Below are 22,983 nucleotides of genomic sequence, written 5' to 3'. Positions count from 1 at the left end.
AGGCGTCTGGACTATTAAAGCGGAGGGGTTACTGGATAGTGTTGTTGTATAGTTTTGTTGTACAGTGGTGTATATATATGTACTTAGCTTTCTCTCTGCATAACTTGTTCTTTTTGATCCTCTTAGAGGTTTATGGAGAGGCAGGATTGTGTATATGTACTTTTGGGTTTTGGATATGTATGTATATATGTGTAAATATTCTCCGGCCAGTCTTGATTTGCAGGCTGAGTTAGGAGCTTGTTATTTTGTATTTTTGACACTCTATTCCTACTTCTGTTATCTTATGTTTGACAGTTATGGTTTTCTTAGCACGCAAGTTAACTCGTTCCTTGAGCGTTGCGCTTTTATCTCGCGATTTTTATTTCCCCTATTCTTCAAGGCTCCTAGCATATTATAATTTTTCTGCTATTATATGTACTCATTTTCTGTTAGAGGTTGTAATACCACACCACCTTCGTTTTACGACTTAAGCATAAAGCTTAGTGTGGTAGGGTGTTACAAAATGAAAAATAATTTTTTAATAATGATGATGATATGTTTAGTTTACCCAACAAAACGGCTTTGCTTAAAAATTATGCATTCAGCCATTCACACTTTTATCTCATATCAGTCACATGGGTTATGGATAGAAGGGACATTGTGTGCGGGTATATACTTGTCAACTATAAAACCTGTTGCAAATCTACCATGAACTCCTGATTTTCACGTACACTCAAAGTAGTTTATCAAAATTTTGACCGTTCATATTAATTTATGTTATATCTCTATGGTCAAAATGAGAGGAATATCACATTCCGTTACGTACATTGCCATACCAGAACAGCTTCCTACATTTTAAGTTACCATACTACTTCTATATCACAATCTCAATCTATTTCTGACCAATTAAAGGAATTCAGATTGATCTTTCATTTCCTAAAAATCCTAAACCTCAGAATCAACATCCTATGACCACAAGAGCCAAAGCTGGCATTACAAAACCAAAAACATTCTTATCCACTGCCTCTTCTACCTAGATTGATGATGATCATTTGTTATCCAAAGATGTGGATTTGGATTTTTTAAAGTTTGAATTTCATTTTAAAGAGTAAAGTGTGATCTCTTACCATTTATTTTATAAGTGGGATTAAAAATAAATATGAGAAAAAAACTATTTAAAAGTAGAAGATCATATTTTACTCTCTAAAATACAAATTTAAAATTAGAAAATCTAAATTCTAAAAATGTTACTCAAGCAATGAAATTTATAGAGTGGAAACTAGCTATGACTCAAGAATTTAATGCGTTGCAAAAGAACAAGCAACAAGTCATAGGACGTAGTTATTCCACCACCAAATGCTGTAGTTACAAGATAATGTTTATTTGCATAGAACTTTTTTTTTAGTTTGTTCATAATACTAAATTGTATAAAATTTTCACCTGTTATTATTAATGTTTGATAAGGAGACCCGATTAAAAATTTAAAATATATGACTTCAATTTGTTTAGTCATTTTCTGAATTTAAATTGATTTAATTGTTGTTTATCATAGAAGTGTAGCTAACCCGCCCTAAATTAAAAAAATATATATTTAAAAAATTAAAGTTAAAAAATCAGATATGAAAAAATAATTATCTTTTTTATTTTACTTCTGAAAAAAATTCCTTTGTTTTATTTTATGATTTATTACCACCAATTTTACCTTTTATTTTTTAATTTTTCCTCTTTGTTTTTTCTGGGATTATTATTCTACCATGAGTAATATTAACATCACATCAGTGTTTATTGAGTTAAGGTCCGGTGGTTTAGGATCTTATTTACTAATATACATTTATTGGTGACAAGAGTGAATAGAATTCTACATTTGTAAAAATAAAGGTGAACCCATGAGCAAGCCCATTTACATACTTGAATAAATATGATTTGGGTTGGGCCAAGTTGCACTAGATATATTTTTTAAACCAATGTATTATCGTTTGGTAATGAAAATGTGAAACTACATCAAATGTTCTATTCCCCAAAATGATATAACATTTTTTCAACGGAAAGCATATTTTGTTTGGCAATGAAATAACACCTATATTTAAAGGATTCGACTATGGTGCTGAAACAAAAGTTTTTCAGCATCTGTTGAAAAGAGTTGGCATTAGAAAAAAAGAACACGTATCGTTGTTATTTTATAGGAGGAGACAAGTTCTGAGACAAAGCAGTCAGAGCAGAAATTTTTATGAATTGATTATCTTGTGAGGTCTGATAATATTATAGGATTAACGAATTATTAATTTGAATTATATTTTTTGGTTATTGTTGTTTTGGGCATGGGCTTATGTTTTATTTTTTGGCGAATATGAATTAAAAAGATGTATGCTTAGTTTTTGGTGAATAAATTATTCTTTCAAGGTCGAAAGTAAAAACCAAAATATCATAGAGAAATAACATAATATATGGTATACATTATGCTTAGTTATTTCTCTATGATATTTTGGTTTTTACTTTCGACCTTGAAAGAATAATTTATTCACCAAAAACTAAGCATACATCTTTTTAATTCATATTCGCCAAAAAATAAAACATAAGCCCGTGCCCAAAACAACAATAACCAAAAAATATAATCCAAATTAATAATTCGTTAATCCTATAATATTATCAGACCTCACAAGGTAATCAATTCATAAAAATTTCTGCTCTGACTGCTTTGTCTCAGAACTTGTCTCCTCCTATAAAATAACAACGATACGTGTTCTTTTTTTCTAATGCCAACTCTTTTCAACAGATGCTGAAAAACTTTTGTTTCAGCACCATAGTCGAATCCTTTAAATATAGGTGTTATTTCATTGCCAAACAAAATATGCTTTCCGTTGAAAAAATGTTATATCATTTTGGGGAATAGAACATTTGATGTAGTTTCACATTTTCATTACCAAACGATAATACATTGGTTTAAAAAATATATCTAGTGCAACTTGGTCCAGCCCAAATCATATTTATTCAAGTATGTAAATGGGCTTGTTCATGGGTTCACCTTTATTTTTACAAATGTAGAATTCTATTCACTCTTGTCACCAATAAATGTATATGAGTAAATAAGATCCTAAACCACCGGACCTTAACTCAATAAACACTGATGTGATGTTAATATTACTCATGGTAGAATAATAATCCCAGAAAAAATAAAGAGGAAAAATTAAAAAATAAAAGGTAAAATTGGTGGTAATAAATCATAAAATAAAACAAAGGAATTTTTTTTAGAAGTAAAATAAAAAAGATAATTATTTTTTCATATCTGATTTTTTAACTTTAATTTTTTAAATATATATTTTTTTAATTTAGGGCGGGTTAGCTGCACTTCTATGATAAACAACAATTAAATCAATTTAAATTCAGAAAATGACTAAACAAATTGAAGTCATATATTTTAAATTTTTAATCGGGTCTCCTTATCAAACATTAATAATAACAGGTGAAAATTTTATACAATTTAGTATTATGAACAAACTAAAAAAAAAGTTCTATGCAAATAAACATTATCTTGTAACTACAGCATTTGGTGGTGGAATAACTACGTCCTATGACTTGTTGCTTGTTCTTTTGCAACGCATTAAATTCTTGAGTCATAGCTAGTTTCCACTCTATAAATTTCATTGCTTGAGTAACATTTTTAGAATTTAGATTTTCTAATTTTAAATTTGTATTTTAGAGAGTAAAATATGATCTTCTACTTTTAAATAGTTTTTTTCTCATATTTATTTTTAATCCCACTTATAAAATAAATGGTAAGAGATCACACTTTACTCTTTAAAATGAAATTCAAACTTTAAAAAATCCAAATCCACATCTTTGGATAACAAATGATCATCATCAATCTAGGTAGAAGAGGCAGTGGATAAGAATGTTTTTGGTTTTGTAATGCCAGCTTTGGCTCTTGTGGTCATAGGATGTTGATTCTGAGGTTTAGGATTTTTAGGAAATGAAAGATCAATCTGAATTCCTTTAATTGGTCAGAAATAGATTGAGATTGTGATATAGAAGTAGTATGGTAACTTAAAATGTAGGAAGCTGTTCTGGTATGGCAATGTACGTAACGGAATGTGATATTCCTCTCATTTTGACCATAGAGATATAACATAAATTAATATGAACGGTCAAAATTTTGATAAACTACTTTGAGTGTACGTGAAAATCAGGAGTTCATGGTAGATTTGCAACAGGTTTTATAGTTGACAAGTATATACCCGCACACAATGTCCCTTCTATCCATAACCCATGTGACTGATATGAGATAAAAGTGTGAATGGCTGAATGCATAATTTTTAAGCAAAGCCGTTTTGTTGGGTAAACTAAACATATCATCATCATTATTAAAAAATTATTTTTCATTTTGTAACACCCTACCACACTAAGCTTTATGCTTAAGTCGTAAAACGAAGGTGGTGTGGTATTACAACCTCTAACAGAAAATGAGTACATATAATAGCAGAAAAATTATAATATGCTAGGAGCCTTGAAGAATAGGGGAAATAAAAATCGCGAGATAAAAGCGCAACGCTCAAGGAACGAGTTAACTTGCGTGCTAAGAAAACCATAACTGTCAAACATAAGATAACAGAAGTAGGAATAGAGTGTCAAAAATACAAAATAACAAGCTCCTAACTCAGCCTGCAAAGTCAAGACTGGCCGGAGAATATTTACACATATATACATACATATCCAAAACCCAAAAGTACATATACACAATCCTGCCTCTCCATAAACCTCTAAGAGGATCAAAAAGAACAAGTTATGCAGAGAGAAAGCTAAGTACATATATATACACCACTGTACAACAAAACTATACAACAACACTATCCAGTAACCCCTCCGCTTTAATAGTCCAGACGCCTAACGAGATGACTCCCGAACTGCATCTGAAAAATAACAACATAGTATGGAATGAGAATCGGAGGTTCTCAGTATGGTAAAGGTGCCACACACATAAGATATAAGGTCCTGGGAATGCCAGAGGCAATCCTAGAACGCCGACACTCAGATTATAGAGCTTAAAGTATTAAACAGAAGCCATAAAAGGTTGTTTTCTAAGAGTATCTAAAATTGACTTAACTTAACCTTAAGTCTAAACCCCATATTGCCGTTCCTCCATACCTCCACTTCCTTCAGTATTTCACAGACAGTTAAACAGATATAAGCAAGCACAAGAAAGTTACAAATACAACAAGTAACAATTACACATTTAACATGGAAAATACAGTTAGGCACACCCAACTAATGCACAAACAAGTAATTCGAGTAATATGCAGATGATGCATGCCTGTCCTACGGCTGATGAGGCTCATCTGTCGGTTATCCAGCCAACCCGACAAGTCTGAATTGTACTTAGACTGTCCCCCGACGTGCATTCCCATGAGTCTATGCATAGCTTTATCTCAAATAATTAATATTGCTCAATGGGGGTAACATTTCCGAGAATTTATATAGTGCCTGGTCACACTTACATCGTAGGGTCAACAGAGTATCGAGTTTTCAACCTGGTACACGTGGTGGCAAGTCACGACACTTAATCCAGGGAATCTCGTATCTCAGATCATTCAAATTCATAAGTCATATAAATAATTCAATTATAATTCATCAACATCCACATCATTCTCAATTGCATCTCATTCATCATCATACATTAAACATATTCAATCCTTATCCTTCATTATCACACCTCTCATTCCGTCTATCAATAGTTTCAATTCAAAACATAATTCATTCTTTTCTAAGAATCAAACTTCAAACTTAAAACATACTCATTTTCTTAATAACTTAAAATCAAACCATATAACTTTTAAATCTAAATCTCTTTTAAATAATCATATAAACAAAATCTCTAACTTTTATAAAATTTCGACAGCATCTCCTCTAAAACTCGGACTTTGCCACCCTTTTCGGGTCCAAACCTGCATTCTTTTCAATTCAACATACCCTTCCTCATCATCATAACAAATCACCACAATAAATCTACCTCAAATCAACAATTATACTCATACAATATTCAAATCCAACAACCAAAATTCAACTAAGAATCATAGTTCACAAATCCTAGGCTTTTAACACTAAATACCTCAAATCAATAATTCACCAAATCACCAGTTAACCAACAAGCACCAAACCAACCATGTTCATCAACAGGATACTAAGCATTAAATATATGCATGCAATCTAACCTATCCTATGGTCATCTAGCCTAAGTTTTCACAGAACATTATATATTAAATGTAAGAAACCTAAACCATACCTTAGCCGATTCCCAAGTATTATTCCAAGACAATTTTTCTAAAAGAACTCAGCCATCAAAACCTCATCTAATCCGCTTCCTCCAAGTTCTAGTATTCACAATTTCAAGCTCCAAATATTTATTTTCAACCTAATACACATTTATAACACATATATATCCAATTTAATATTCAAAACTCAAATTCAAAGAAAATAAAATAGAATTATCATATCCTCACCTTACCCAAGCTTCACATAAGCAAGAGTGAACGTTTCTCTCAAGCTAATTGGATCCTAAAACATCAGAAATCAAAGAAATTCAACATTCCTACTTAAAATTCGAAAATTGGGGGAAGAGAAGGTTGAGAGTGATTAAACAAGTTACCTATGAAATTGTTCCAATAGAAACGTAAAGCTCGACGCGGTAAACGTGTGGCCACAAACGGTGCGGCAATCGGAGCTTGGACGGAGGAGTTACATGCGTTGGAAAGTAACGTAAGGTTAGGGAAGGTTTTCTCTTCTCTCCCCTGCTATGGTTTCATCGTATCATTTGCTGAAATGGGGAGGAAGAAACCGTAATTTTCACTTAAACGTGCTGGGCTGGTTGGGCCCAAGGGTTCGGTTTAGATCCGGTTCAACCGGTTCGGCCCGTTCGGTTCAATTTTGGATCATTTTCTTCGAAATTGGTGTCAAAATTCTCGTTTCGATGAGCTCTATCCTAATTTGATATAATATTCACATTTCTAATCCTCCTTATTAAAAACTAATTTATTGACTAATTATTTACTAATTTAATCGGGGTTTACACATTTCATATACATCAATTTCCCTCTATTCCTCCTAACTTTCTTCTTTGTTTCTTAAATTAATCAATAACTCATAAGTTTCACAATTAAAATCATATTATATTAAATTTAGTTGGTATTAGGAAAAAAATTAAACTAGAAGAAATCAATGATTAAATGAAAACCATTTGAATTTCAATTAATTGGATATAAATCAAAGAATCCAATTACAAATTTTAACATTTATATTTATAAATTTAAATAGTATTTAATTGTAAACTATAATTAAGTGTACGATAATAAATCATTTGTTTAATTTATAAATTTTAGATATCAATATTTAAAAAAAATGAATAATTAATTTTAATAACAGTAAAAATTTTATCACTAAAAATAATATGATAACATATCATAAATATGACTAAATAAGAATATTATTTTCCAATCTCAATAAAGGTTAACGAATATATCACCAAGATGAATAAGTCATTAATTTGCATAAATGCTAAATCATGATATTAGAAAAAGTGATTTAATTTTTTTTATAATAAAAAATTTTCTATCATTATTTTTAAAAATAAATATTTTTATAATTAAAAAATTAATTATAAAATAATTTATTTAATTTATAAGCTATTTTTAATACAAATCTTTATGTTTAAGGTCAATTTTAAATTTGTATCTTTTTAATGTTTTTAAAAAATTACAGATTTAAGTTTTTTACTATTTTAAATATTAACAGATCAATCACTGACGTACATTATTAGTAAAATATATAACTTGTTACATTTTTATGTCGGTCTTGTAAATTTTTTGAAGGCATAAGACAATAAAATAGGTTGACTTTAATATCATTAGAATCTAAATATAATTATTCAAGTAAGCACTACTAATTATGTTAATAAAAAAATTTTGTAAAAAAAATGTGATTTATATTTTAAATCTTTTTGAGTAAATTCATTTCAAAATGTAGGAATTAGACTCAATTATGCTACATTTTTAAATGAAATATAGAATTTCACAACAAAATTAACATTCATTAAGAAAATAAATTTTAGGGGTGGCAAGATCACTATTTGGCGGACTAATTCCTCTTCCGTCTATTGAAACGGTCCTAAATTTCTATCCCGTCCTACTTAATGGCAGTTTGACGGGCTCTTTTTCTCTTTTTGAAAAATTATTAAACCATTAAAATAAACAATATATAATTTCATGAGTATTTCAATAAATTTATAATTTCTAAAGATATAAAAAATTATAATTAAATTCATAAACATTAAAGTATTTATAATTCTAAATATCTAATATACATAATGATCAACCAAATTTTTTAAAATAAAATAATAAAACCAATATTGTTTAAAATATATAATTAAATATTGTCCAACTCTATCTAATCAATCAAACATAGTCTAAAATATATAATTAAACATAGGTTAGTGAAGGTTGTAGAAGAGTTAGAGAAGGGGGTTGAATCTATGACATTCTTTTAAGTTACTGTAATAACCCTTTTAAAACAAACTTGCTGTCTAAAACTATTTGAACTAAGCGGCGAAAAATTTATGAGACAATTTCATTTTATCTCATGAATATAAGAAAACAGGACAGAGTAGAAAAGAGAAAAGCTAACACTATCAATTAGCACACAAATGAACTGAAATAAACCAATATTATTTAATGATGGTACCAGAAAAAATCAGAACCAATAAAGATGTTAGCAAAATGTTGGTGTTATTGATAATGACGATAACGAAAGAAAGAGGAGGAGGAGGAGGAGGAGGAGGAGGAGAAGGAGGAGGAGGAGGAGAAAATGGAAAAGGAAAAAGAGAAGGAAAAGGAGAAGGAAACGGAGAAAGAGAAGACGCATGATTTAAAAAGCGGTTATAATAACTCAGTTTGATTTGGTTAGAAAATTTGCTTGAATGTAGAGTTTTATTCTAATAATTAATAATTATTCAATTAGTTTTCATGTAACAATAATATTCTTGAACGACATGTGATATTCTTGAACTTAGTTACTATGTTTTTTAAATTTTCTCTATTAAAGTGTGTAGGAGACATATTTTTAGCAATAATTTTCTCCTCACATAAAATAAGAAAAACTTTGGTAGTATAATAATTTAATCTAGCTTTTTCAGTTATTTGTCAGTTGAATTTTTTCATTAGTTAGTTTAGAAATTAGTTTTGGAAGCATGCTATTTTGTGTAATTATAAAATAAGACAATATCAAAATTATATTTATATGTAATTTTTTATTAGTATTTTTAATAATACAAAACAAAAAAGTAAGAACTAACTAATCAATAAAATCAGTGTCATAGAAATCAAACTTATTAAAATACTAATAAATACTAATCAAACAAAAAAATTAAAAAAATTTAAAATTATAAAAACAATATAACTTTGTAAAAATAGAAAACAAAAAATTAGAAAATAAATTTATAATTAATCACAAATAAATAATTAAAAAATAAAACTTTAAAATTACTTTGAATTAATCAATACTCTTAAAGCTTCACGTTAATTCCTGTAAGTCAAACTTAAATTAATTTGTATATACATCTTATATGATTAATTAAATGTGTAACTAAAATTAATAATCAAATACAATAAAATATGACAATTTGAGGAGTTCTTCTAACGGAATAATAAGAATTAGAGAGCAATACTAACAAAATACCAATAACAATATGAACTCTATTCTTTTGAATATCAGTGTTTAATTTGGATTGAATAGAATGAAAATGATATATCTATAGATCAGAAGGTGTAAAATTAGTAAAGAATAATCTTAAAATGTGTTTTGTCTTAAATTAAAATGAGAATAGGTGTAGAAAAACATTAAAGGAATATACAAATATAAATGTGAAGGGGATTAGATGAGTAGGATATGAGGTTTAGAATTTAGAGAAAAAATTAAGATTTAGAGAAAAATTAAGGATTTGGAGAAAAAAAATAAAATTAAAGATATAAAATTATAGTTATTAATTATAATAAAAGATATTTTTGATAAATAAAATATTTAAAAGTTGATTTTGTTTTTATGTACTTCAGAAACCAACTAGCCATCGATTCTTGTTCTCAAATTGGTCATTTACGTCAAGTCGTCAATTCATTATCAAATTCAAGGATTTTTTTAACATTTAGTACTTCACTACACGATAACAATAAGTTTGGCAACTTGTTCGTACCTATCATACCATGTTCCTCTCTTTTCGACTGGTACATGAGATAATTTTCCTAAAATATATAGTCGCATAACTTTTTGTTTTATTATATTAGCAGTTATTATTAAAATAGAGTGCAGGCATTGTAGTTATCTTCTGCGTGCATAATAAACTAGTAACTGAGTCTCTGATTCCATTTGTTTTCAACTACCTGAAGACCGCTTCTTATTTATGGTAGGAGCTGTACTTAGTTTATTTTTTTCTTCGTCCACGCCAAAGTTAAAATCAGCTAATCAGCTATATTTCATTCAATCAATGTGTTGTGTGCTTGTTTCATTCTATCCGTGAAGTTATGTAAGCACATTGTATATCTGATTAGTTTGGGTTAGTAAAACACGGATATATACACGTTAATAAAAATAATTTTTATTAGGTTTGGACTAACTTAATTAGACTTAATTACCAACAAAATTTAAATGTATAATAGGACCGTTTTGCAAAAGGCCATCTTTTTTTATGAGTATACAATCAATTTCAATTTTTCCTGGTTAATTTTATCAGCCTACAGATCTTGCTGGTTTAAAAAAATGCCTATCACCAAAATGACCAAAAACCCCATCACCTTTAAAATATAGCGTATTGCACATTTGCCCGTCTCCTTTTTATTCTGTTTGCCTCATTCCCCGTTTTGCCATCGATACACTTTCCTAGTTTCTTCAACTGGAAAAAAAAAAAAAAAACCCTAACACGGAAAAGAAAAGCCAATAATAAAACTTACCGTTTTCTTCGTTACCGGTGGATATGACGGTATCCTCTCTCTTATTCACCGCGGCTGCCGCCTCAGCTGCTGCCCTAATCATGTTGTACAAGGGTCGCCGCAAGAGCCTCCTTCAAAGCCCCCACATCGGGGACCTTACAACGCTCTGTCCACCATCCGAACGCGAATGTCCATGTGGTAAGATCCTATTCGTTTCCCGAATCAGAACGTCAAAAGCCCTGGCGCAGCAACTACGCGATATGTTAGCCTCAAACGGTATTATTTTAGATCTCGTAGATACGGTTGATTACGAACCCGAAGACCTAGCCAAGGAGAACCTCGTCCTTATCGTTGCTTCAACTGCGGAACATTGGAACCGATATCCGCTACGAGGGCCTATCATCACGAAAGACATCATCCTACGTATCGCAGCAGAGGAGTTCGCCGAGTGGCTCAAGGAGAGAGTAAGGAGCTTTGAGGGTGAAGTGTTTGCTGTGAAGGCTTGCACTTTCAGTGCGTTTGGTGTGGTCGGTAGGTTTTCCGAAGATGGCAAGAATTTGATGGCTAAAGCCGCCAATCACATTAGGGATTTGGGTCACGCTACTCAATTCAACAATGATTTTGATTTTGACAACTGGTGGCAAAGGGCTGTTGGGATTTTGAAAGGTGCAGTTTTGGAAGATACAGTGTCTGATGGCAAGTGTGAGGAATCTGAACCTGAGGTCGGTTTCTGCATCCTCTTATCAACACACCTGCCAATTGAATCAGTTAATTGTTCTAAACTAATTCTTGATTTAATATTATCTTGGATAATATAGTTGTTTCCCAAATTTCAGGATGTTTCTTGTTCCGATCCAAAGCTACTCATGCCGCAGCGATTCTATGTTTTTGTGGAAAATTTTGAGGAAGAGGTATATACGACCTACACACGCAGGATGTTAACTGTCACTGAGGCGAACTTGATGAAGAATGGCTCTGTTGATCTTGAAGAAGCAGATCCTGTTGCTCCTCAATGGCCTCTTGCCAAAAGTATAAGAGTTGATGAAAGGTTACCAATGTTTCTAGGATTCTGTTCCGTTGGTGGTGTCTTGTACTTCGCAGGTGGTATGGTGCATTGGATTCTTCCAAAAAAATATCAGGTAGGCTCGGACGTTTATTACCCCAAAAATTTGTGGTGCCTCGAGAATGATGGCTCTACTTGGATTTCGAGTATACGTGGTAACACATTCAAGAACGGAACTTTAGTAGTCCCATACCATGGCAAGTTGTTAATCTTTGGGGCTGATTGGGTTGAGATCTACGACCCAAAATCAGATTACTGGGATAGAAGGGAAGTGACTTATAAGGACTTTTTTCAAGGATATATGGATCTTCAATGTTATTTTCTGTGGAAGGACAACAGCACTAAGAATCACAAGACCCTCCTTTTCTTGTATTTTTTTGATGATAGGCAACAATCACTCATGTCATATGATGTTGAAGCAAACATCTGGAAACCCATTGAGTGCCGGTTTCCGCCAATTCGTGATGATGTGTACGTTCCTAGGAAACTCCTTCGCTTGGGATCCACTGATTATCTACTCATTATTGATTTCGCCGCTACTTGGTACGTGTACGACTTGTCTAAGAAGATCGTCTTGGCAGATCTGCATATAGGTGGTCTTGATGATACTCTGCTGGTGTTGCATGTTTTCTGTTGTCATTGCACCCGGAAAGAAAGTCTGGTCTGTATCTTCATGGAACCATGTCTAGACTATGATCTTCCTGACTTTGTTCCTTATGCGAGAGTAAAGCTCCAAATTGAAGGTATTTTTTCTGCCGAGGTTGAATCCAAGGGTGATTTAAAACTTGGTCCCTATTCCCAACTCCACATGTGAGCATGCGCCTTTCTCTATCTTCTTTGCTTATATTATACTGTCTCAAACTTCCTGAACCTATCCATTGAACTTTCCTTGTTTACTTTTAACCCTTTGAACAGGTTTGCTGTTGGAGACGAAGACATTGAAGGGAAGAATGTAGCTTAGTTGTTGTTGTTGTGGTAGCCATTTGGAATGTGTTTCCTTGAACTTATTGGAATTTTATCGTTAATGACCGCTAACAATAACTTATGAGTTAAACTTTTAAACTTGTTTAATTGATTGCTTGATGTGTTAGTAGGCTCTTAGAATCATAAACATCCCGTGACTCTTCCTTTTTTATATATAATAGTTCTTGTCTTTCTTTATTAGTGGGTTCTATTAATAGTTATAGGTTCTAGAATACTTGTTCAGGACGCTTTGATCGATAGGTGAAGATTTTGGATTTGAACATTCACAGCATCTATTATCTATTAATATATAATAGGAGAGTAGTAGTAGGTTCAATGCTTGACAAGTTTATAGGCTAATTGATCAACAAGTGATACATTCTGTAGTAGACAAGTGTTTTATTTGAATGGTTGACAAGTGTCTTACTAATTCAAAATTCAAAGATAAAAATATAGTAAATAATAGATATAAACAAAAAACAAGTAGGACAGCAACTTTTCCGCGTAACCCTCATCTGCAAAAGCATTAGATAGAAGTGAATCTGTAAATACAAATAAGAGGCGACCCTGTGAAGTAGCGTCGAGGGCGCCAGATCCTGTGGCGTCTCTGGACAAGCAGCACCTCATCCTTTTCTCCGTCTTTGTCTGCATCATCCTCTTGTGCAGCCTGTGGGGGTGGCCTAGATGGTCCTGCCTCAGAATGTGGGGGTGGCCTAGATGGTTCTACAACAGCTTGTGGGGCAGCTGTGTAGGCGAATGGAGGAATACTACCCAAAGCAAAATGCTCCTGCATCGGGCTTGACGGAGGTTCATTCAGGTCCACATCTAGGTGTGACTGGGACCGATGACATGTGATCTCTGACATGGTGCCTCATCCTCCTGCATGATGATGTTAATCTCCTCCAGGAAGTGTGATCCTCCAAAGTCTGCATTAAGACCATCACTGGTCAGCAGGTCTGACAGAAGCTGACCTAGACTAAGGCTTAGTTTGGTAAAACTTTTACTTTTCTAGCTGGGTCTGTTGATTGTACATCTGTATTGTCCCTAATGGTATTGCTTTGATGTACTGCTGAGTGGGAAGTGGCAACATTTGATTTTTGTGCAGAAGAAGAATTTTAAAAGAGTAGCTTTCTTTTTGGTTTTGATGTTTTACCCGGCCTCTTTGGGATGATGTCCGATTTATTTAGTAACAGTCTTCTTTATTTTTTGTATTTGTAGGTGTAGCCTTTATATCTCGCCATGTTATTAAGAATATGCGGACCAAAGTTTCTCCAAATCTTCGTATCTGGGTAGATAATATTGTTCTTTGCTGTATCCTTGTTACTGATAGTGAGTATTATGAAGAATTCCGTAGACACCATCACTACAGGAAACACGGAGGATAGCGGCCAGAAATTGCTTGCGGTTTTTCTATTGTGCAGCAATTTGCCAAGATAATTGTGATTGGCGTCCGATCTCTCCAATGTGACGCATATTCAATTTGGATAGCGTTGATTCGATGAAGCCCCGCAGCTAACCCTAACCCAATTTCACCCAAAATCAGTTCAAAACTTCAAATTACCCAAAATATATAGTGGAGAACCCGTGAAAGGAGAGTGGAACCCTGTTCTCTGCTCCACCGTGCGCCGCTGTCTCACCGTGGAGTCGCGTGGCTGCTGACTCAACCTTCTCTCACCGCCGCTCCTCTCACCGTGATGCCGGCGCTAAAGCGCAACCTGAAGGTGAACAAGCCCGTGCTATGCAAGAATCTGAAGCACTCCGTGTCTCTTCCGTGGCCGCAACCTCACACTGTTTAGCTCCCACTTTTCCCCGAACTTCCCCTCCCATCAGAATATTCTCCTCCTTTTCCCATAAAGATTCAATTTTGATCCCACCCACCAAGACCCATCTCTACGCTTCCTTCTTCTGCACCCTTATTTGCCTCTACGTGGTCTGTGGCAGGTTTTGCAAAGCCTCTTGTGCTTTCTCTTCCATGTGTGGACTTGGTCTTGTTCCTGTTTTGCCTTTGTGGAATAGGCTCTTGTATGAATTCAATGCTTCTGGTTTTGTTTCTCAAGTAAAGGTTCTGTTTTATTTTTTGGTCTTCCGTGGTGTTGTGCCTGATGTTTTTAGTGTCAACATATTGGTTCATTCTTTATGCAAAGTTGGAGAATTGGATTTGGCTTTAGAGTATCTTAGGAGCAATGATGTTGATACTGTTACGTATAATACTGTGGTTTGGGGTTTATGTGTGCAAGGATTGGAAGATCAGGGGTTTGGTTTGTTGTCTGAGATGCTGAAAAGAGGGATATGTGTTGATTCAATTACCTGCAAGATCCTGGTTAAGGGGTATTGCAGAATTGGATTGGTTCAATATGCAGAGTGGGTGATGTACAATTTAGTTGATGGGGGTATTCCAGAAGATGTTATAGGCCTCAACACATTGATTGATGGGTATTGTGAAGCAGGACTGATGAATCATGCCTTGGTTTTGATGGAGAACGGCTGGAGGGGTGGCATCAGGCCTGATATTGTTACCTACAATACTTTGCTCAAAGCTTTTTGTAAGATGGGCGACATTGTGAGGGCCGAGTCTCTTCTCAGTGAGATTTTGGGGTTTCAGAATGATGAAGAATTTGGTCAATTGAAAAACCGTTTTGTTAAAACTAAGGCTGAGATAAGAGACTTGCAGCCAACACCTTCCGCGTACACAACAGTAATTGATGGGTATGCTAAGCATAGTGGAATTGAAGAATCCCTTTCTCTGTATGAGCGAATGATTATGAACGGGATCATACCTGATGTGGTTACTTGTAATTCAATTATCTGTGGACTTTGCAGGCATGGCAAATTAAATGAAGCGGCAGTGCTACTGAGGGAGATGTACACAATGGGTTTAGACCCTAATCATGTCTCGTACTCTACAGTTTAATTATTCCTTGTTCAAATCGGGGAGGATAATTATTCCTTGACTCTGTTTTCTGTTCCCAGAATCTTAGATATAGCATAAACTTGTTATCTTGTGCATTTTTGTTGTTTTTATAGAATATGCACACAAACTGTTTGCTAGTTTTCCTCAGTGAAAAGTGGAGGAGTTCAACCTTTTATTTTCATGGATTTAATAAGCACTTGTGTGATTCTTTCTCTTTCGAAGTTTTAGTTTGGCTTCTGTTGAAAATTTCATGAAATGTTTGTTCTTTTTCTGAGCAGGCAGAGGAAGGCAGTGATGAAGTCTATTGCCAGGTCTTGTTGGTTCCTGAAAGTGAGGTGAGATTTATACACGACTATGAATTCTGAATTATGAATTTAGGATATTTATGATCTTAATTTGTTTTAGTTTAGATTTGAAGAAGACATTGAGAAACATACTTCAAATTCTCTCAACATTTTAGTACTACTCAGTGCCTAGACCTTAGGGGTCAATTAAAAGTAAGATTGACTAAGCTTTGCTTAATTTAGCTGCGTGTCATGTTTCTGGGAACCAAATAACACAAAAAGTACACAATGGTACCTGTGTATTTGTCTATGTTACCTAGCTCTTCAACTTTACTTTCTAACTGGTAAAAGAGAAGTACAAAGTTTCTTGTTAGAAGAGTGAAAGGGAAAGGAAAGATATGTGTTTACTATTAACTGAAGCATCTCTATTAGTTGATTTCTTTTATTCAAAAAACAAAAAAAGGATGCTTGAACTTGGTTACTATAATTGTAGCAAGTGGAGAAAAACTTGCGGCATGGGGTAGTTGATGCTGATGGTGAAGATGATACTGAAGCTGTGGTGAAGTCAACAACACCCCATATGTTTTGCAAGACTCTTACTGCTTCTGACACTAGCACTCATGGTGGATTTTCTGTGCCTCGTCGAGCAGCTGAAGATTGCTTTCCTCCTCTGGTAAATTATGAACTTTGAGGCACTCCTTTCTCCTTGTCAAAGAGAACTGTTCAAATAATGTATCCTACTTTTATATGCTGCAGTCAAGTCTGATCCTCTAAATGTTCTGTTGATGTGGTGAAGTTAGCAGATCTAAGACTTTTGTTCGTTCATTATCTTTATAACAATTTGAAATTATGTTTTATTGCTCACTTTAGGATTACAGTCAACAGAGGCCTTCACAAGAGCTTGTGGCGAAGGATTTGCATGGCCTTGAATGGAGGTTTAGACATATATACAGAGGTATCTCATTCATTACCATTCTTATGTGTCTGCATGCGCGGAGTAATCATTTCTTGTCTTTTTATGAGCAGGGCAGCCACGGAGACATTTGCTCACAACTGGATGGAGTGCATTTGTGAACAAGAAGAAGCTTGTGTCTGGAGATGCTGTGTTATTCCTTAGGGGTGACGATGGAGAATTAAGACTAGGGTCGAGCAGCACTCCAACCAGTCCGTCGCCGAGCAGCAGTCCGTCGCCGACCAGCAATCCAGTCTTCTTCACCAAGCCCTCTCCTGCAAAAAGCAACTGAACAATGTCTTCTTTGGAGGCTAGAGTTTGTGCTTGGTTATAATTTTTTTTACAGTAATTAATGTATATATTGTCAACAAAATCCTAGTCTGCAATATTTTTAGTGATATTTGTACTTGATTTAGTGGGATTTTTAGTGATATTATGCTTGATTTAACCTGAATAATTGTTTTTAGAAATTCTGTTTGTGCTTCTGTTTTTAGAAATTCTGTTTGTGGGATTTTTAGTGATGTTGTGCTTGATTTAAATTCTGTTTGTGTGATTTTTACTGATATTGTGCTTGATTTATATTTTTAGTGGGATTTTTAGTGATATTGAGCTTGATATTGTGGTACTGTTATGTGAGTTTCTTATCTTTTAATTTCTTCCAATTTACTTTTGTTTTGGTTATTTCTTATTTTCTGTGAGTGTTGTCCACTTGTATAGGGTAGCTTTCCAATTTATCAACCATGAATGATATCAGTTTTCCTCTATCTCATTTTCTCTCGAATTCTGGTTGAATGTTTATCAAATCAAGTTCTTGTATCTTTTATTCCTAAAAATCAAGTTCTTGTATCTCATTTCCACACTAATATTGATACCAAAAATCACTGACAGTGAAATATGCAACCAATAATAAATGCAATTCTTTGAGCAGTCAGATTAGAGAACTTGTTAAGATCATGATGCTAGATTCTGCAGATTACTTATGGAATTGATGCTCTAATACATGAAGTAGTTAAGGTTACATTTGTAAAACATAATCCATCTTCAGTTTTTTTTTTTTTTTTTTTTTCGGTTATATTACTACAAGAAAATTTGTCTTTTACCATGTTTTAAGTGTACTGAAAAGCTAAAAAATGTGGCTATAACAGTAAAGAGCATTTTGGCAAGTGGTGGTGTTTCCGTGTCACCAGTTGTGGAAACTATATAAAACTAAGAGCATTTTGGCACCAGATTTTTGTATGTATATCATGGTAACATATTATATTATTATGAAGTTATTAATAATAAGAATGCATGGTAGTTGTCTTACTTAATAATTTAATGCCTTAGTCTTAGTTTAATAGTTTGTTTGGAACTTTTATTGTGTCTTTTTAAGTCTCTAAGATGTAACAGAACTGCAAGTTGAGGAAGGCTTCAACTGTGGCATGAAATATCGTGACATTTGATATTTCACATTGCAAAGGTCAATTTATAATATAGTGTATATATTTGTGCCGGTTCTACACTAATTGCCCCTTTGAATTTAGTTTAAGACTTTGAAATATGGTCTATTTATAATATAGTCTATATGTTTGGTGCAAGATGTTGAAGTTGTTATCCAATGGTTTTGTTCTACATAAGTGCATATATATATATATATGGCTGTATATAATTAAAAATGCTAATTTTTCATAAGCTGCTTATGAGCTGTTCGAAAAAACCGACCGAATCAAACCGCTGTTGGTTCGGTTCGGTTGTTCAAACAGCAGCCAACCGAATGGTTGGTATCAATGTACAACCGATCAGGTCGATTCGGTTGGTTTTCGGTCCAAAACCGAACCAAACCGAACCGATTACACTCCTAGTTTTGCGGCGGTTTTAAAACCGCTGCAAAATCAATTATCTGATTTGTAGCGGTTGTGCCAGCGGTTTCTTAGAATCGCCGCTAAATCATATAACCAACTTCTGATAGGCGACGTTTAACGAACTGCTGGAATTCCGTTTCGCGGCGGCTTAAAACCGCTGCAAATCACTCTAAAAAGCGCCGCAATTCCCCGTTTCCTTTGTAGTGCATAGCATCTGTGAGAATAAAAAAGAGAAGAGAAACTATGTGTTAGAGCCACCTTACTCAAAGGAGAGAGTGTGTTTCCCCCGTTTAGTAGATTTAGAACGACCCTTCTTTTACGCCTATGACTGCTTCTTTGCTAGGTTAAGCGTCTGACTTCCTTTTACTCCATTTGATACATGATTGTCAAATTTTAAACTACGACTTGGGCAAAAATTTCTGTCTAAATGTTTTTGCCCAAAATCACAATTTGATTTTCAAATAAAAATTTAAGAATGATCATACAAACATGTCGAAGCTTGGATTGTTAGCTATGTTGAACTTTTGAACCATGATCTACTTTATACCGTTGACATGCTTGGTGCCATTTATAGATGTAGGTCTCTTCTTAGTCAATTTAATCTGTTATATTATTCGATAATTTATTATTAGGGCAATTTACGCATCTAAATTGTTTGAGCCTCAATATTACGCAAATATATTGTTTCCAAATTCAATACGCAAATGCATTGTTTCACTATTTTATAGGTGTGCATAAACCGCTACTACCTGTTGCGGTTTATGTGTGAGAGTGTGTGAGTGTAAACCGCTGCTGCCAGCAGCGGTTTACATGCGTGTGTGTGTGATTGTAAACCGCTACTGGCAGTAGCGGTTTACGTGTGTGTGTGTGTGTGTGTGTGTGTGTGTGTGTGTGTGAGTAGTAGCGGTTTACGCGTGTGTGTGTGTGTGTGTGTGTGTGTGTGTGTGTGAGTGTAAACTGTATTGCTAGTAGCGGTTTACGTGTGATGTTTTGCCTATATAAACCGTGGTTGTAGCCGCGGATTATGCATTTAGATGGTTTGTGGAGTTTTTTAGAGAGAGAAAATTCTAGAGAGAGGTCAGAGCAAGTTGTGAGCGGGCCCGAGGTTTCTCAGTGGCGACTTCTGGCGAGTTATCATGGCAGACAGGACCCTGTACCGACTGAACGGTGTTGCGCATATTGCCGGTTCTATTGGTGACGAGGTTAGTTAACATTTATTTTTTTCCAGGCTTTGCATATGTTAGTCAGAAAAATGGTAGGTTAGGTAGACAAATTAGAATTTATAGATTATTTCCTCTAGTTTGAAATTAGGCTTCGCATGCTAGCATGTTAGTTCACTGATTTTGGTTTAGTATTTTGAGTTTTTCTTGGTAAGTTATAAATATGCCTAGTTACCTGAATTTCAAATCCCTTCAATGAATGTTATGCTACATGGTGTTGGTTTAGTCTAGGGAAAGGGATAGTTGACGTTAGTGAATTATTATAGTTTGTTTAGGATATTTGTATGATATGAAGTTTTAAATTTTAAAGCTTTACAATATTTTAAAATTTCTGGATGTTATTTAGTAAAGTATGTGTGTTGTTATTTTCCCTATCGTGACTAGGGAATTTTTTTTAATACTATATAGGAGAATTTGTTGATGGTTTAAGGTATTCGTATACGGTTAGATATGGGAATTTGTTCAAGGATAGGAGAATTTAATTGGACTCTGTTTTTCTTTATTGTTCTGTGCAGCACACTAGGTGTATATACAGTGTGAGACGGCAACAGAATATGCCCATGCATGAAAGGATCATCCCGTATTTAGAGAGGGCTGGATTCCATTTGGCAAGGCTAAACAGCCAATGGTTCTGGTTGGATGAGCCACTTGTTAGTGCGTTCGTTGAGAGGTGGCGTCCTGAGACGCATACATTCCACATGCCTTTCGGAGAATGCACAGTGACATTGCATGACGTGGCATTTCAGCTAGGGCTGCCTGTGGATGGGGAGGCTGTGAGTGGTTGCCTTGGTGAGTTTGCATCAGCATTCTGCTGTTGGCCGATGGCTTCCAAGTTCAAAGAAGAGAGGTGGGGAGGGTACTTCTGTGTTGCAGAACCGGAACCTCCATGGGCTGAACGTCTACCTCTTGGAATATCATCATCACTTTCCCCACCAATATCGACAGGCTCCTCATCCGAATCATCATCAAACAGTGCATTCTCAACTCGATCCGGTCCGGCATGGCATTCAAAATTAGGAACAACAGGACCAACATATGCATGAACAGCCCCAGCACGTTCGGGCTCCACATTCGGAACTGCCACTGCTAACACAGGCATCGATGTTGATGCACCACCAGCTGGGGTCGACTGAGGATTAGGTGCCGATGCCCCAGAGCTATTCACACCATCTTTCAACTTCGCAAACAGCTCAGTTACCCTCACCTCCGGAAAACTACGCCTGCAGTGAAACAAGACCTGCAAGTCTTCATCCGACCCGATCACGAAGGTCTCATATCTCACACCAGTTGAGATAACATCAATGGGAATCTTGTAAAATAATTTTTTTACCCACTTCGTCCCACACGTACCGAGCTTCCGTAATATGCTTTACTTAATCTCCGCCAACGTATTCGATAATCAGATAAAAACACTAAGTGGTTCTCTATATGTGAATTTTACACCATGTCTTTTGCTCTTTTGAATTTTTCCAGAGCAGTGAAGCAGAGCCACAAAACTATCCTCCCCCTCCATTTGTGAATAACACTCTACCTCTCCACATTTGGTCCCTCTATGGTTTATATAGGCAGACCTATTTAGCCCATCACACGTAAACTGCTACTACCAGTAGCGGTTTACACTCACACACACGCACGTATACCGCTGCTGGCAGCAGCGGTTTACACTCACACACTCCCACACATAAACCGCGGCAGGTAGTAGCGGTTTATGCACACCTATAAACCGCTACTGCCAGTAGTGGTTTACATAAAATAGTGAAACAATGCATTTGCGTATTGAATTTGGAAACAATGTATTTGCGTAATATTGGGGCTCAAACAATTTAGATGCGTAAATTGCCCTTATTATTATATTGACTGAAATTGATAGATATAATGTTAATTCCAAACGTTACTCATTATTTAGGATAAATTATTTAAATAAATTGTTTGAAAATTAAATTTATTCGATTATAACTTTTTAATACAGTAAAAAAATTACAATTTTTTTATATTTATAGAAATTGCTATCGAGTGTAATAATTTTTAATTGAACTAATCTACTATAAAATGTAACGGTCGAATTTTGTGCTGAACAAAACCACTATAGAAATAGCGGTTTTTGAAAAAAATTTATTAACCAAAAACTGCAAATGATTATAACAATTTCTGAAAGAATACTGCTTTCAAAAATTGAAGGTTTGAAAAAAAAAAAAAAAAAAAATATATATATATATATATATATATATATATATATATATATATATATATAATTTGGTATGTCCAAGCATGCAACTCTACTTTAACTCATTGAGGACTACATTAGAAGATGATATAGTATTTAATTACGTACAGAATAGTATGTAACAAAGACAAAGTATTAATGATCTTCATATTTTTGTTCTAATAATTTTCTATGTTATTTTCTTTTTGATAAAATGTATTCATATCTTGGTGTATGTTAGCTAGCAGATAGTTTTTTAGATATAACAAAATACAATTAATTTATATTTGAAATATAATTATTATATTACATCAAGGAGAGAGAACAATAAAATTATATTTTAAAATTAATTATCTTATTTAAATTATAATTAAGAATTCGTTTTATATACCCTGATAGTATATAGTGTATAATATAAAGTAAAAATATTTAACTTAATCACAATTTTTACGATAATTATATGTTTAACTTGATCTTAAATAAGTTTCAAATTAAAGAATTAAGATATTTTATTTTCTCAAGTATTACATTTTCTTACAACTTAATATAAAAAATAAAAAATAAAGGAACATTGGTTTGATTGCTATATCAAAATAAAACCATTTA

General features: G+C 33.9%; 3 protein-coding genes and 1 long non-coding RNA gene across 6 annotated transcripts; 3 read left to right on the top strand and 1 right to left on the bottom strand.

Annotated features, from left to right (window-relative positions):
* Positions 1–4,576: 4,576 nt before the first annotated feature.
* Positions 4,577–6,791, bottom strand: LOC114924194 (uncharacterized). Its single transcript, XR_003810996.2, has 4 exons — positions 6,617–6,791; positions 6,471–6,525; positions 6,254–6,382; positions 4,577–4,883 (listed from the first exon to the last, which is right to left on the bottom strand). It is a non-coding gene; the product is annotated as an uncharacterized lncRNA (long non-coding RNA).
* A 3,860-nt stretch (positions 6,792–10,651) lies between these two features.
* Positions 10,652–13,164, top strand: LOC140172880 (uncharacterized). Its single transcript, XM_025751305.3, has 3 exons — positions 10,652–11,662; positions 11,777–12,813; positions 12,919–13,164. The coding sequence occupies exons 1-3, from the start codon at positions 10,985–10,987 to the stop codon at positions 12,962–12,964; spliced, it is 1,761 nt and encodes a 586-aa protein (XP_025607090.1). The 5' UTR covers positions 10,652–10,984; the 3' UTR covers positions 12,965–13,164.
* A 214-nt stretch (positions 13,165–13,378) lies between these two features.
* On the top strand, positions 13,379–17,583 carry LOC112697923 (auxin response factor 3-like). Of its 3 annotated transcripts, none has more exons than XM_072219446.1 (5): positions 13,379–13,957; positions 14,185–16,212; positions 16,655–16,834; positions 17,032–17,116; positions 17,188–17,583. In XM_072219446.1, exon 2 carries the CDS (start codon positions 14,705–14,707, stop codon positions 15,875–15,877), a length of 1,173 nt encoding a protein of 390 aa, XP_072075547.1. In that variant the 5' UTR covers positions 13,379–13,957; positions 14,185–14,704; the 3' UTR covers positions 15,878–16,212; positions 16,655–16,834; positions 17,032–17,116; positions 17,188–17,583. The 3 variants fall into 3 exon arrangements, with proteins under 3 accessions (XP_072075547.1, XP_072075548.1, XP_072075549.1); XM_072219447.1 differs by having other exon boundaries at positions 13,789–13,920; XM_072219448.1 differs by having other exon boundaries at positions 13,790–13,957; positions 16,156–16,212.
* A 2,316-nt stretch (positions 17,584–19,899) lies between these two features.
* On the top strand, positions 19,900–21,951 carry LOC112698333 (protein MAIN-LIKE 2-like). Its single transcript, XM_025751627.2, has 2 exons — positions 19,900–20,156; positions 20,690–21,951. Exons 1-2 carry the CDS (start codon positions 20,091–20,093, stop codon positions 21,215–21,217), a joined length of 594 nt encoding a protein of 197 aa, XP_025607412.1. The 5' UTR covers positions 19,900–20,090; the 3' UTR covers positions 21,218–21,951.
* The last annotated feature ends 1,032 nt before the right edge of the window (positions 21,952–22,983 follow it).

The sequence above is a fragment of the Arachis hypogaea genome, chromosome 16 (genome assembly GCF_003086295.3).
Source record: "Arachis hypogaea cultivar Tifrunner chromosome 16, arahy.Tifrunner.gnm2.J5K5, whole genome shotgun sequence".
Taxonomy (NCBI): domain Eukaryota; kingdom Viridiplantae; phylum Streptophyta; class Magnoliopsida; order Fabales; family Fabaceae; genus Arachis; species Arachis hypogaea.
This window is presented reverse-complemented; position numbering and strand designations above follow the sequence as displayed.

Bases quoted from the DNA above. Each gene is read 5' to 3' on its own strand.
- LOC140172880 (XM_025751305.3), top strand. From the start codon at position 10,985: ATGACGGTATCCTCTCTCTTATTCACCGCGGCTGCCGCCTCAGCTGCT. The intron at 11,663-11,776 runs GTCGGTTTCTGC...CCCAAATTTCAG, and splicing joins GTGAGGAATCTGAACCTGAG to GATGTTTCTTGTTCCGATCC. The intron at 12,814-12,918 runs GTGAGCATGCGC...CCCTTTGAACAG, and splicing joins CCCTATTCCCAACTCCACAT to GTTTGCTGTTGGAGACGAAG.
- LOC112697923 (XM_072219446.1), top strand. From the start codon at position 14,705: ATGCAAGAATCTGAAGCACTCCGTGTCTCTTCCGTGGCCGCAACCTCA.
- LOC112698333 (XM_025751627.2), top strand. From the start codon at position 20,091: ATGGCAGACAGGACCCTGTACCGACTGAACGGTGTTGCGCATATTGCC. The intron at 20,157-20,689 runs GTTAGTTAACAT...TGTTCTGTGCAG, and splicing joins CCGGTTCTATTGGTGACGAG to CACACTAGGTGTATATACAG.